The 13237-nt window shown below is 38.6% G+C and overlaps 1 protein-coding gene across 4 annotated transcripts in view; it reads left to right on the top strand.

The window, feature by feature from the left end:
- Nucleotides 1-13237, top strand: part of LOC147254950 (neurobeachin-like) — a 180945-nt gene that overhangs the window by 142267 nt on the left and 25441 nt on the right. For all 4 annotated transcript variants that reach the window (XM_086216541.1, XM_086216540.1, XM_086216539.1 and 1 more), the window contains exons 43-45: nucleotides 828-940; nucleotides 10955-11095; nucleotides 12139-12258. In XM_086216541.1, coding sequence (XP_086072667.1) covers nucleotides 828-940; nucleotides 10955-11095; nucleotides 12139-12258 — 374 coding nt within the window. The remainder of the gene's footprint in view (nucleotides 1-827; nucleotides 941-10954; nucleotides 11096-12138; nucleotides 12259-13237) is intronic.

Here is a 13237-nt window from a genome sequence, read left to right as displayed (position 1 = left end):
GATGGTCTGAACTACTAAAGTAACAGTACTAATAAAAAAGCACAAATGTGAAATGTTTCTGGGAAATATGTTGTAATCTTTTCAAAGGAGTAATCAAGATGTTATGTTCATAGTGTGTGATGTCATTCTTACTGTCAATTTGTTTTGAGTCCACATTTTTACCATGATTTATGAACAGCATTAAAAAGAACCATCTATAGCAGATCTATTCCAGTGTTGGATAACAACTGGCCAACACCTGACCTCACAGCTGTATTGTGTCATCTTCAAAAGGGAAACTAGTACATAAATGAAAAAATGCTACATGCTCGTGGATTTTCCCATAGATTTCCTATGACACGTTTTGCCATCTGAAAACTATAATCCTATTGCAAGAGCATAATTCACATCTGGTCAATCAGCAGCTCAGGCTTGCACTGACTTCCTAGGCATGTGGAGTCATGGCCCCCAAAAGAATCTGTATCTTTTTTAATTTCATCCACTCCTCACCACTTAGATATACTTAATGCAAAGTTAGGATCATCTCCTTAAGCCCCCATAGCTCCCACAGTCTGTTGATACAGTACACAGCAGGAAAAGGCATGGGAGCGCAGACAACATTCTCATGTAGCAGAGCTTGCCATGAGTGTGTATTTCTCTGACAGACTCCCTATGAGACAGGAAGTGCGTCTGATTGAGGGCTCTGAGATTGGGGGGCTTTTTGGAATGTTGCATGCTGATCCCCCAAAGAAACTGAAGCCTTGAGTGTACCCTACCCCGTTTTCAACCTCTCTGGTCCCTTCTAACCCTTCATCACTCACAGATTTCTGTCTGCTCTGTGTGTCTAGGGAGGACATACAATGACCTGAACCAGTATGCGGTCTTTCCCTGGGTTCTTACAAACTATGATTCTGAGGAGCTGGACCTGACCTTGCCTGGGAACTTCAGAGATCTCTCAAAGGTACAGAGGCCAGTTGGCCATGCTCCTCTCAGTTGGAAACAGAGAGGAAGTTTGCAGGAGCAACTGGCTCTTGCCACTGTGATTGTTTTTTTTTTTTTTTTATTGAGGCCAATAACATAAAATAATATCATATCTAATGGTAAAAACAGCCATGTGCACTGTCAAAATTCTTAGGTGGAATGCAGAAAGTGGAAAAAAAATAATGCATCATCCTAAAATGTACTCATCTGACTTCTGAAAGTTGACTTCTCTTTCTTGTCTCAGCACACTGTTTGCAGTGTCTACTTTCAAAGCTTTGAATGGCTTTTGGAAAATAGATGTACACTGTATGTGTCCCATATTTAGGGTCCTATGCATTCTCACAGTCAATAACTTAAAGATTTGATACAAATATATGTGTCAAGTTGTATCACAATATTTGCAATTTTCATTTGCCTATAAACAAGAATTTTCTGTGAAAAGTTGTTTGACCAAGGTGAATTACTAATACAGTTACATTAAATTCCAAAGAGCTTCATATCCAAATTTCCCTCCTTGTTTTTTTTTTTGTTTTGCTGCCCCCTAAATTTATTCCTGTTGCTGTTTGCCCAAATCACAGCATTTTCATCTGAAGCAGGCCACTGATGGTGCACAGCACCAAATAACAAACAGACACAGTTAGCGAATGGCTAATCACTGTAAACAGAAGTTGCATTAAAGAAGAATCTGGAAGCGTTGTACTTTCCCCTTATGATTTGAGGAGTAGTGGAGGAGGGCTATAGAAACAATCAGGTTTAAGTAAGCAATGCAGGTGGAAAAGGTGGAACACATTGACTGAGCCCATCTGACAGCAATATAATTTTTTGGTTAATATGCATTCCTCTATTATGTTTGAAACAATCCAAAATTGGATGTCATCTTTCATCTCCAGCTGTGTTCCATCAAGTTATAAGATTAACCATAAAATATAAAAGGAAAACAGTAAGAGGAAGTTTTAGCTCAGATATTAGCTGGCTACACCAGAAATCTCCCAATTTTGGCCATTATCTTCATAGACTATTCATATCTGATGGGCAGTGATTTAGAGTAACTAGCTTGTAACTACTGGAGATTAAGATATGAAGGGTTGTTTGAGACCAAAAGCAGAGCTAAATGGTGAATACTGGAATTACAGTGACCCAAATGAATGCTGCTCATGTTCAATGTTTAAATAAGCATATGTTTGTTGACGGGAGTGACAATTTATCAGTACTGTATTCAGAAAACTGTTTCTGCAGGCCCCCAGGTGGCCAAAAAATTGAGTTACTCATTTTGTCAGTTTCCATAGCAGGTTGCTGTGAACCTTTCATTTCGACATAAGATAGAAATTTAGCAAAGCACAAAATGTGCTTGAATTATCATTTAGCCTTGCATTAGCATACATGTACAGGTGCTAATTGTAGGAATACAATATTAGTAATTCCTACTAGTGAGGTTTAGTTTCTGCTTGAATTTCACCGCTTTCAAGGCTGATGAACAGATAAGACCAGGTCCTAAGCACAGCAGTGTTGTGGGTCAAAAATGCATCAAGCTGTGCAGTAGTTCTGCAAACACTGCCAAAACCCAGACCCACAAGTACTCAGACTCAATGACAACAATGCCCTGCAACCTTGGGGGATAAAGTTCAGCGTTATGATTTCTCTCTCTTTTCCTGAAAGGGAAAAGGCAGCAGATCGCCTTGCTGCAAACTGTGGCCTGGTTTACTGGTTTTCCACCCCCATTCACTATCTCTCCCTCTTTCTCTCTCCTTTGCACTCACACTACAGCTCACTGACCTGAAAACACTCACATTCCTGTCTGAGCTCTCTTTCACCAACTTTATTGCTCCCTAACAGCACAGACATTCAGACTTAGCGCTTCATTTTTCCAACAGTTTGTATCAATTTTCAGCTTTACTAGCCATGTGTCTGCCATGTTCGGAAACAAACAAAAAGAACAAAGTTATGATGAAGCAATCAAAGAATCACGAACAAGTCAGAAAGAGTCTTTATGAATTTGAAACATTTACTCACACTGCTTTTGAGCATTTGGTCAAATCTATGTAAACTATTAACATTTTGCTCAGTTGTATGCCTCCTGTTGGCATCATTTATGGATTTGTCCAATTTGGGCAGCTCCGACCTGTGGGGTATCCAGGTGGGATGAAAACAGCATGGTGTATGCGCGTGTACATGTGCGAGCGTGCGTGTATGTGTGCGAGCGCGCATCTGTGTGTGCTGGGGGGACGATCAGGGCTGAGCCATGTGCAACCCTCCTGCCCCGGGGAGACAGTTATGTATTGTAATGTATTCCAGTGACATCCTCCCATGCTGTTTACAGGGCTGAGCTGCCTTCATTAGCATGAGTTCACAGCCCGTGTCTCCTGACAGTTGTCCTTGGAACCCCGGGGCTCTTATAACTCTAAAAGTTCACAGCCATAGTATAGTGTACCAGGGAGGTACAAAGGCCCCCACACTTGTCTTTGCTTCTTCCTTCGTCCATCTTTTTGTTCAGTTATGGGTTAAGAGCTAGCCACACAGTCTCTATAGATCTGTTTGTGGATATTAGGACTATATCAGGGAGGTGTACGTGTAGCAGGTGTGGTTATATACAACGTATGCTGTGTGTTGTTAATAAATCAAGTGCACCAACACAATACGTGAGTTTTGATACCAACACTAGCAAGGATATCTCTTTTACATTTTTTTTTTATTTAAAAAAGACGTGAAAGTTCTCAGTCTTTCAATTTTTGTATCCCATATACACAGATTGAAAAATTAAGAACAGTCTAGTCACGTCTTTAATCAGAGTAAGAACTTGTCATTGTATTTGATACATAGTACAATTGACATTTTTCTGTCACCGCCAAAACAGTTTTAGGGAGCACTCCCCAGCCCAAACGCTGAAATCAGTTTGAATCCATGTCCTTCCTATGCTTTCGTCACTGGCAACAACAGCACCCTGGAGGAGTTATATTGTCAAGTCATCCGTCCATCCATCCACCCCACTCTCATTAACGCAGTATTTCAGAAACCCAATGAGGGAATTTCTCCTCATTTGTCACAAACATCCACATGGAGTCAGAGATGAGCTGAAAAGATTTTTTGACGGTCAAAGATCAAGGACAGACATTTCTGGTCACAACTCTAGAATTTACACACTATGACAAAATTTAACACAAACGTCTAAGGGCATGAAATAATTAAGTGATTGTATTTTCAAGGTCAACTTCACTTTGGCATCATAATCAAAACATTTTTCTTCATCTTAGTAATGTTTCAGATTTTATTAAATCTTCACCAAATACATGTTAACTGCAACTGGACTGAATCAAGCTAATGTTTAATTGCTACTAAATTATAGACTGCAAACTAACTAAAGCTTCATATTTTATATTCATTATTTTCAAATTATTGCACCATGGCACGTAAGGAGGTTTTCTTTCCCACACATCTGAGACCTGTTTGTCAATTTCAGGTGACTGCCACTTGATGGACAACATTGTTTTGACTATTAGAGCGTCATGCTGATGTGTCAAATTATTTCCTGCCAAACCCCTGTACACACCTACAATTATCTGGTAGTTGGGCATTCAGTCAACTGAACAGTGCTATTGAACACTACGTTACACTGCCCCAGGCATGAGCTCTGCATATTTGGACCTCGGAAACATTCATGCAGAGACGTGTTTCATTCAATTCTAATGATTATTTCTTGATGGAGTGACAAGCAGTTGATAGATAAGAGGAAGCTAATCTTCCTCATAGCTGTTAAATGATGTGATGGAAATTCATATAATTGTGCAAGAAGGCGGAAGAAGCAGGTTTGGTTAAACCCTGTGTTTCTTTATTCCCTGAGTGACATTTATAGTTTTCTTTATGAAATAATGTTTGACAAAGGACAGAGCCCAAGCAATGCCAAACAGCTAAAACATTGTTGTCGTTTCCTAAAATAACTAAAAGAATGCAGATGTTGTTGAATGCTCAGAAATTTTCACTCTTTTCATCGTTTGTCGAGGTTTTTACTGTAGCACTCGAAAGCGATCAGGAATAGACCAGGGAGTAATGCAGAGAGACTGTGAAGATCCCCTCCACACTTGTACTTCCATATTAGAGCTTTCTTTGCCCTTACTTCCATTCATGCTGTTAGGGAGCACATCTGCTTTATTTTGAGTTGGAGCAACTTGATTGCATTAGACTGGGGCTGCATGCAGCCCCTCCTCTGACAAGGCAAGCATAAATGACTGCAACTTTTCCTGACAGGCCACCATAGCAACATGCTGTAATGTAATTTCTTTTGAAATATAAAATGCAGTATGCATCTCATGGGAGGGTATCTTAGCTATAACTGGACAAATGGAGGCACTCTGTGCATACTCACTCATCAACAACCACGTTCATTTCATACATCCTTGGATGGCGACACCAGAAATGATGTTGATTTAGGTTGAAGTTTTGGCATATGTTTAGTTGTGCTGATGTGTTTCACTGGGTCAGGTGTTATTCTAAAAAGCTACTCAAATTGGAGTAACTTGGTATTATATTTGTGATCAGTGTGATATGTGATTCCAGGAAAGGAAAGTGGTGATTATTCTTTGTTGAACAGAGGGAGGCAGAGTCTGATTTGGGCTCATCAGTAGATACTGAGTATGACATGACTAAAGACACTACAAATTTACTGATGTGCTCACACTATTTTATTATAAATAGGTTTTTATTTCTCATTAAGTAGCCAGTCAATCATAAGTTCTTCTCCTATGTTTTGCTATCTTTGAGTAATCAAAAGATAAGTGCTGGAGGAGTGTTTTGGAAAGTGCTATTTCAGTATAACTTGGAATTGGATTTCTCTGAAAAATAAAGGGTATGATGAATGCACCTGGTAGTGGCCTCTCACTTCATGCTCGAATTTGCCCTGGAACAACTGTGTTGTAGTGACATGGTGCCAAGCTTTCATGTTCTTGCAGTTGGGAGAGCTTTTTTTTTTTTTTTTTTTACAAACATGGTGTGGGAACAGTGTTTCTCTCAGACTCTTCTTCTAGGCTGACAATGGTCTTGTCATTACACTTTTATAAGTTTCTCTTCTTATTAAGTCTTTTTTGTTTAAATCTCAACACAAACTTCATAACAAAACTATAAACTGCTCAGAGAGCACAAACCCCTCACCAAGGAAGCTGTGTGGATACAGATCTTGAGTATCGTATCATCAAAATCTGCTCAGAAATGTTCTTTGCAACTGCTGAAAAAAAGAACTTCCAAGAAATCAATCTATACCTACCAATGATTTTCCCTCCAATTCAAAATCAAAAATAGAAACTCTATCATAGATCAACAATATGATTGAGATGGTTTCCAGGAGCTGAAATGTCGTTCTTTCAAATTGTTCACTTAAACTCAAGAAATCTGAGCGATATTAGTTCATAACATGTTCAGAAAAATACTCTTCCTTCCAATTTTCTGATAATGACCGAGAACAGTCTCCAGGATGCAGGATCTGATTTCATGAATCGTTAAAATTAAATCCCTTACTCCTTGTAATATTACCTTGTAATATCTTTACACTAGATTTTGAACTATAAAGATGGACTACACTTGATTTGCTCCAGTGTTTGCAACATGAAACTGTTTTTAATCAGCTGAGAATTTGCCAATTGATAACTTGTTAACATCTGATGGTTCAGTCACACTCAATTTTTCTAGAAAACAAAATGCGCGTTCTTATCTCAACTGAAACCACATAGGGAATGTTTCATGATAATGTTTACACAGCCGAGTATTTTCATAACAAGAGAAGAGATTATATTTTGCTTCATGTATGAAGAAAAACAGAATTAGATAGAAGAACTAAAGATATAATAAGTTCTTGGGGTTTGTTTACTCAAAGAAAGGTCAAGAGGCCGATGGCAGTGAAATAGAATGTTGCAAATATTTAAAGATGGGAAATGTAATTTGTGAAATCACTTAAGGATATAGATAGGATGTAGAATCCATATCAAAAACTTTGGTGCATGATAACATTGAATGGTTTGTTTTTCATCTTCCTCTGGTGCCATGATGAGTCAGAGCTTTGTGTTCTAACCTAAAATACGTAGGATATCATCAGTACACCGATTACTATTACCTGCAGTCACCTTTTTCCTCCTTTCTCTCTCACACATATCTTACCCAGACCTTTCATACAGATCAACTCTGCATTTGTTACACTAGTGGTGGTTTTACGGAGTGTTAGACGTCTCTTGGCTTGCACTGTGATCCAGCTGGGCCAAGACGTCACATGTGAGGCTATTATCACCCCATAAATCTATGCAGATCTCAATAAACTTCGCTTTCGGTCTGTGCAATTGTGCTAACGTTGATGTGGACTGCCATTAAATTCAAAGGAAGAACCAAAAAAACCTGGACCCATTTAATTTTGACCTAGTGTCTCAGGTATGTGTGCGTTGTGCCACACATAGATATTACCATTATCTTCAATATGAACTAGAAATTCTGTGGCACTGCTATTTAATACAGACTCTGCTCTGATAAAGCAATAACAGTGAAATTTAAATAATGGTAAACTAAAGAGGTTTTATTTCAAGTCTCTTGCCCATTTTGAATCCAGGAATTGTATTTTATTTCTTCTGACCTCTGAGTTGCAGCTTCCAGGTAAAAAGCTGCCATTGATTACATTCGCCTCCTCCCTTCCCCCTCTGTAACAGATTCAGTCATACTGAGTATATTAATATTGACTGCCAATATGCCTCTGAGGCTTTTCTTATTGGACTCAGTGATTGAAAAGGCAGAGAAAGCAATTTATTCACCACTAAACGTATGTTTAATGAGGGTAATTTTGTTGCCTTAAGAACACATGAAAATTAAACTGCCGCCAAAGGGCAAATACCCAGTGATGGTGTCAGTTCAATATTGAGGTCATTAGTGAGACTGTGGTTAAATAATGAACCTTACTAGCCAAGGTTTGATCTGAATATAAAATAAATACATGAATAAATGAAGAAGTTTCATTATTTTTCTACTTTATATCCTCACCATAATCAGGCAGCAGTTCTTTGAATGCTTTAGTATTAGAAATTTCATTATGATCACTGAAATGCTTTTCTTGACAGGATATTTATTGCTCCTTTAACAATTTATACAATCTGAAGTTCTGAACTTTACTATTCAAAAGCTAGTTTAGAGTTTTCTTTTTTGCCTTGGTTTAATGATACGAACATAAGTAATATTCATGGATCCTCCATAATAGCACGTCGATTGTAATAAAATCAAACTTACATTAAATTGTTCAAATCAATGGATTTATTCCTGAGAAATGTAGAGGAATACAGAGCATAAATAGCAAACAGAGGAGAAAATTTAAACAAACACATGCAACATGTAGTGCAGCATTGCTGAGCAAGTGTGGTGTATTGTTTAGCATATGGGATTTAACATATTGTAATATTACATTGCTAATGAAGTACTAATTGTATTATTATTGCATTAGATATACAGTATATGATAATTATATATTATAGATAGTTCTGTGGTGATATTATAATATTACAAGATTATGACATGCTCCCCTTCAATAAGCATAATGGTACTGCTAAAGTGGCTGACTTTACTAATTTAACACCAATTCTCACAATATGTTCTAGTTAATGATGCTAAAATGATTTTTCAGAAGTGAACTGACTCAGTAACTGACTGACAGACACAGCGTTGAATGGGGATGACTCGACAGTTGCCTTGGGCGTAAAATGTCAGGAGGGTGCTGCAAGTGTTGAGTTAAAACTCACATAACAGCTCAAACAACAGAGAGGACAAAAACATCATTAAAAAGTATCTGAAGGCAGTGCAAAGTTGCACGCTAGGTCAGATGACTCTTAAGCTTCACCTTTGCTCAGCTGAAGAGGGGAAAAAACCCACTGGATTCATTTTAACACCTGTTTAGACAGTTTAACTAAAGTATACGATTGGAATGAAATACATCTCCATGTTCATTCCTGTAAATATCAGTTTCTATTCTGACCAAGAGCCCATTTCAACCACGTGTAATTTTGACTCCTAAATGTTCAGCAGCTTTATCAAGAAATATCTCAATATTTAGGACTTCATTGTGTTATTTCTGTTAACAGTCTCAAAAATATGTAACTGCCCATCAACTGCCAAACCAAGGAAGTTAATACAAATATGATCCTCTCATAGCCACACTTCTTTTTTTCTGTCTTAAGGCTTGCCTATTGTTTTGATATTGTTTCCAGTGTGAGAGAAACTTTTGTTGATTCATATCTACCATTTGCCATTGTAATGTTGCCTTTATCATCCTGGTAACTTTAATCAGCAGTGCCCAGTGGCCCAGAGGGCCTCAGAACACAAATGGAAGTAGCAGTGCTGAGTAAACTGCTTGGCTCAGTGGGTGTGTTGGGTGTAAATCAGGTCAGCCAGGGTTAATCCACATGGATTACCTACAACATTTAGCAGGAGACACTCACATCTTTTCCCTCCTTCCTCAGCACGCTATTCTATTCACCCTCACCACCATAAACCTGTAAATTTCAGACAGAAGACAGCACAACAGGAACTTTTAGGGTTCAGGAGAGTAATGGGGTCCGACAGACAAATCCCAGAGTAAAGCTCCTTGTCCACCCTGAACTCTCCCCCAGCCTCTCTGCTGTCTTTGTCACATGTAGCCTATTAGGGAACTAATGAGACAGGATTATCGTTAGTTACATGTAACACAGAAGGAATAGATAAGCAATAAATATAAAATGTGTATCCAAATACTGTATGTTTTCGACAATTAATTTAACCCCCCCACATCAATCATTACATGATGATAATGATGGTTATTGGAAGCAAACAGAAGACGAGCAATATGTCCGACTCACACATATTCTGCTTCAGATGCATTATAGATTTTATAGTGGCAGCTTGAGAGCAATAATTAAAAAATTTAATGCAAGAAGAAAAACTCACACAAAGAATAATACGCAATCAGATATACGCTCTGTTAGGAATTTAATTTGTTCCCTTTTTAACACGAAAAATGGAAAAACAGATGAAGGCAGGTCATGCTTTTTAATGATATATGTGCTACACATATGTTCAACCTTGCAGTTTGCAGTTGTGTTTTTGTTTCGATGTGGAAAGATTTTAACATCATTTATATAATTGTAAAAAAAAAAAATTACTATGTAAATGATTGACTGAACGAAAGAGCAATCTAAGTTAAATCATTCCATGCGTTCATAATGGGAAGGAACTTCAGTCCAGATTAGCGCTCACACGGGCATACAGTGATGAAAACAATATATTCAAAATTTTTGTGCTGTCCCTCACTTTATTTTTAATTGATAAGCCAGAAAGAATATACTAAGATCTAGATTCTCTTGCTCTTTAGTGAAAATTCAGAACAGCCTCAACAGACTAAGATTCACTGACTGAGTCTTGGCTTCGTACCTTTCTTTAATTTTTTCTACCTAAACTCTTAACCAGTGAGCTACTGGACACGCTGACATTTTAATATATTTCTTGTGTCTTTTTTTGGGAGCCCTTTTCAAGAAAGTAGGTACTGAACTGCTTGTTCTTTGTCATGGCGTTCCACATTCTACTGACCTTTTTTTTTTTTATATGAACATCTCCCTCCAGGGTAAAAAGAGATAAATTTGGGCTTAATAGGTGGTTTTAGTCTGCTTTCTGTTTTGTGTATGTACAGTATTTGCTGTAATTTAGCTTGATAGTTTTATCAGTCTTTGTAATGTGAAATCGTGCTGCGTGTTTTGTTTGTGTGTTAATTCACAGTTTGATTGACCAGTGACAATGTCTGTTTAAATCTTTTTGTTCAAAACAACACAATTTTGAATCCCCATTTGAACTGCCTCGAGCAAACACAGGCAAAATCAATCAAAATATAAAAAATGGTAATGGTGATCAAATTATTTAACAATCAACAGGCAAGGACAGAACTTTTGTGTTGGTCACACAGCTGACAAAAACAACAAATTAATTAACTATTGTTTCTGTTGGTTTTTCTCTTCAGCCTGTTGGTGCTCTCAATCCAAAACGTGCAGCATTCTTTGCTGAACGCTTTGAGACGTGGGAAGACGATCAAATACCACCTTGTCATTACAACTCCCACTACTCCACAGCTACCTCCACCCTCCAGTGGCTCATCAGAATAGTGAGTAAAATAACCTCTTCAAGCACCTGCACTGAAAAATCCCTAGATTAGCCAAGCATTGGAATAGGAATGAAGTCAGACCCACATTCTCAGACAGCTTTTCATTTTTGAGTCCACATTAGTTGATTGTCACTTGTCAGACTTGATGATGCTGTTACTTTGAGGTCTGTTGGCTTCTGCACAGGAAACGGCTCGACATCTCAATTTGACTGAGCCAGAGTTAGTCCAATGGCACTCAGAAAACACATTTCACAGGCCAGTAAACTAACATATGTGAACTAAATAAAGAGTGGCTGGGTAATGATTTACAGAGGCTGCTGTGACAGGTTTATGTGTTTCAGGCAACCGAGTGAGCACCAGAGACATGTCCATCAAGGTTACTCAGCACTGTCCTCATTTACTCTGGAGGAGAAGAAGGAGGCGTGTACTCTCTCTCTCTGTCTCTCTCTCTCTGTCTCTCTATCTCCCTCTGCTCCCCACAAAACAGGCCCTTCTAACCTAAGTGACCTCTTTGAGCTGCCGTTTGATTTTGAAGTCAGCTTATTAATTTGAAAGAGGTTTATGCAGAGTTAGTACTGTATTCCTCCTCCTCCCCCATCATTAGTAGAAAGAGGTTGATGAACTACTGAGTTCCCCTGACAGCAGTTAGATTGCCCTCAGTGGGTTTGCTCCCACAATCCCTTTCTTCCTCTGCTGAGTGATCCATCCGCTCAACCAGCAGTGGTCGTCATCTCAGACTGAGAAAACCAAATATGAGCCAATTATCATTATAGTTCACTGTACTCAGGAAGCACACTAATTAATTCTCCCTTAGGCTTGGATACGAGGAGTGGCTGATTTATACAGAGATCTCACAGAAAAGAAAAACAGTCATACAGTGTTGTGTGGTAATCTCATAAACTGAAAATCTTACTGTGTGGAATATAATTCTGATGCAATACGGTGAAAATGTAATGATTGTTTTCAATTTTGATTGTGATCAGTCTCTCTCTCTCTCTCTCTCTCTCTCTCTCTCTCTCTCTCTCTCTTTTTCTTTTCATCAGGAGCCCTTCACCACATTCTTCCTCTGCACCAGTAATAACAAATTTGACCACCCAGACCGCACCTTTTCAGCTATCGCTCGCTCCTGGAGGAACTGTCAGAGGGACACCTCTGATGTGAAGGTGAGCGCATAAGCAAAAACAATATGTGGTTCACATTTACATTTGTATCGAAATTGTGTGCCCTACAGTACAAGGAAGTTGGAGGTTCAATCTCTAATCATTACTGTCTGTTTTCCCTTGCTTGTTATGTTCTTTACACTGTTGTTGTGGGCCTGGGGGGGTGTTAGGTACCCAATTCCAACAACAATAATAAAGCATATCATATTGCAGAATGGATTTGCCAGCAAATTTGCAGCTATGCAGTATTTTTAATTGGCAATATAACCATACCGAGTCTCTCACTCACTATCCTCCCCTCCCCAGCTAGTGTGCATCTACACCAAAAATACATACCATTAATTATAAATGCCTCATCCAAAGGGTGAACCACAAAGAACCTCTGCATACAGGAATATCTTCAGTACATTTGCTTTCTCCTGGAGAAAACAAACTATCTTGGAGGTGGAGTGATCTTATATTTCTGCTTGCAAGCACTTGAGTTTGAACAAAGGCTGCATCTGAGAGAAAGACAAAGCCCTCCCTCTGCAAATCCACAGAGCAGTCACAGAAAACGCTGAACCCTGCTGATATGCCTCCATTTTGCCCACTGCATAACACGCAGCAGGAATATGCACTGACCTCAAAGTGTCATATATTTCTAGCACACCCTGTATTGGGTAGTGTTGCCCCAGGCAATTAATAAAGCATTAATGACAAAACCTATTTAAAATGTAGTCTTTTATGTACGGACAGGGGTTTTACTGGGTGAGAGCAGCAAAAAAAATCTATGTGAGGCAGAGGCACAAAGCTGCAAGCCAGAGTAGTCAAATGCCACCCCTGTTAACAAATACAGCCTACTTTCAACTACTACTAGTATGTCTGCTTGAATTTGTTTTTACACATATAAGTCTGTTCCTGATCTATTAGGAGAGCTATTACATCACGAATGACAATGCTGGATTATCAGGAGTTTTTCATAATGCATTAGAAGCAGAGGAAT

Source organism: Aulostomus chinensis, chromosome 10 (genome assembly GCF_037954235.1).
Source record: "Aulostomus chinensis isolate RoL2024-O1b breed Wild chromosome 10, RoL_Achi_v1.0, whole genome shotgun sequence".
Classification (NCBI taxonomy): domain Eukaryota; kingdom Metazoa; phylum Chordata; class Actinopteri; order Syngnathiformes; family Aulostomidae; genus Aulostomus; species Aulostomus chinensis.
The sequence above is the reverse complement of the archived record's forward strand: the minus strand, read 5'-3'. Positions and strand labels throughout refer to the sequence as shown.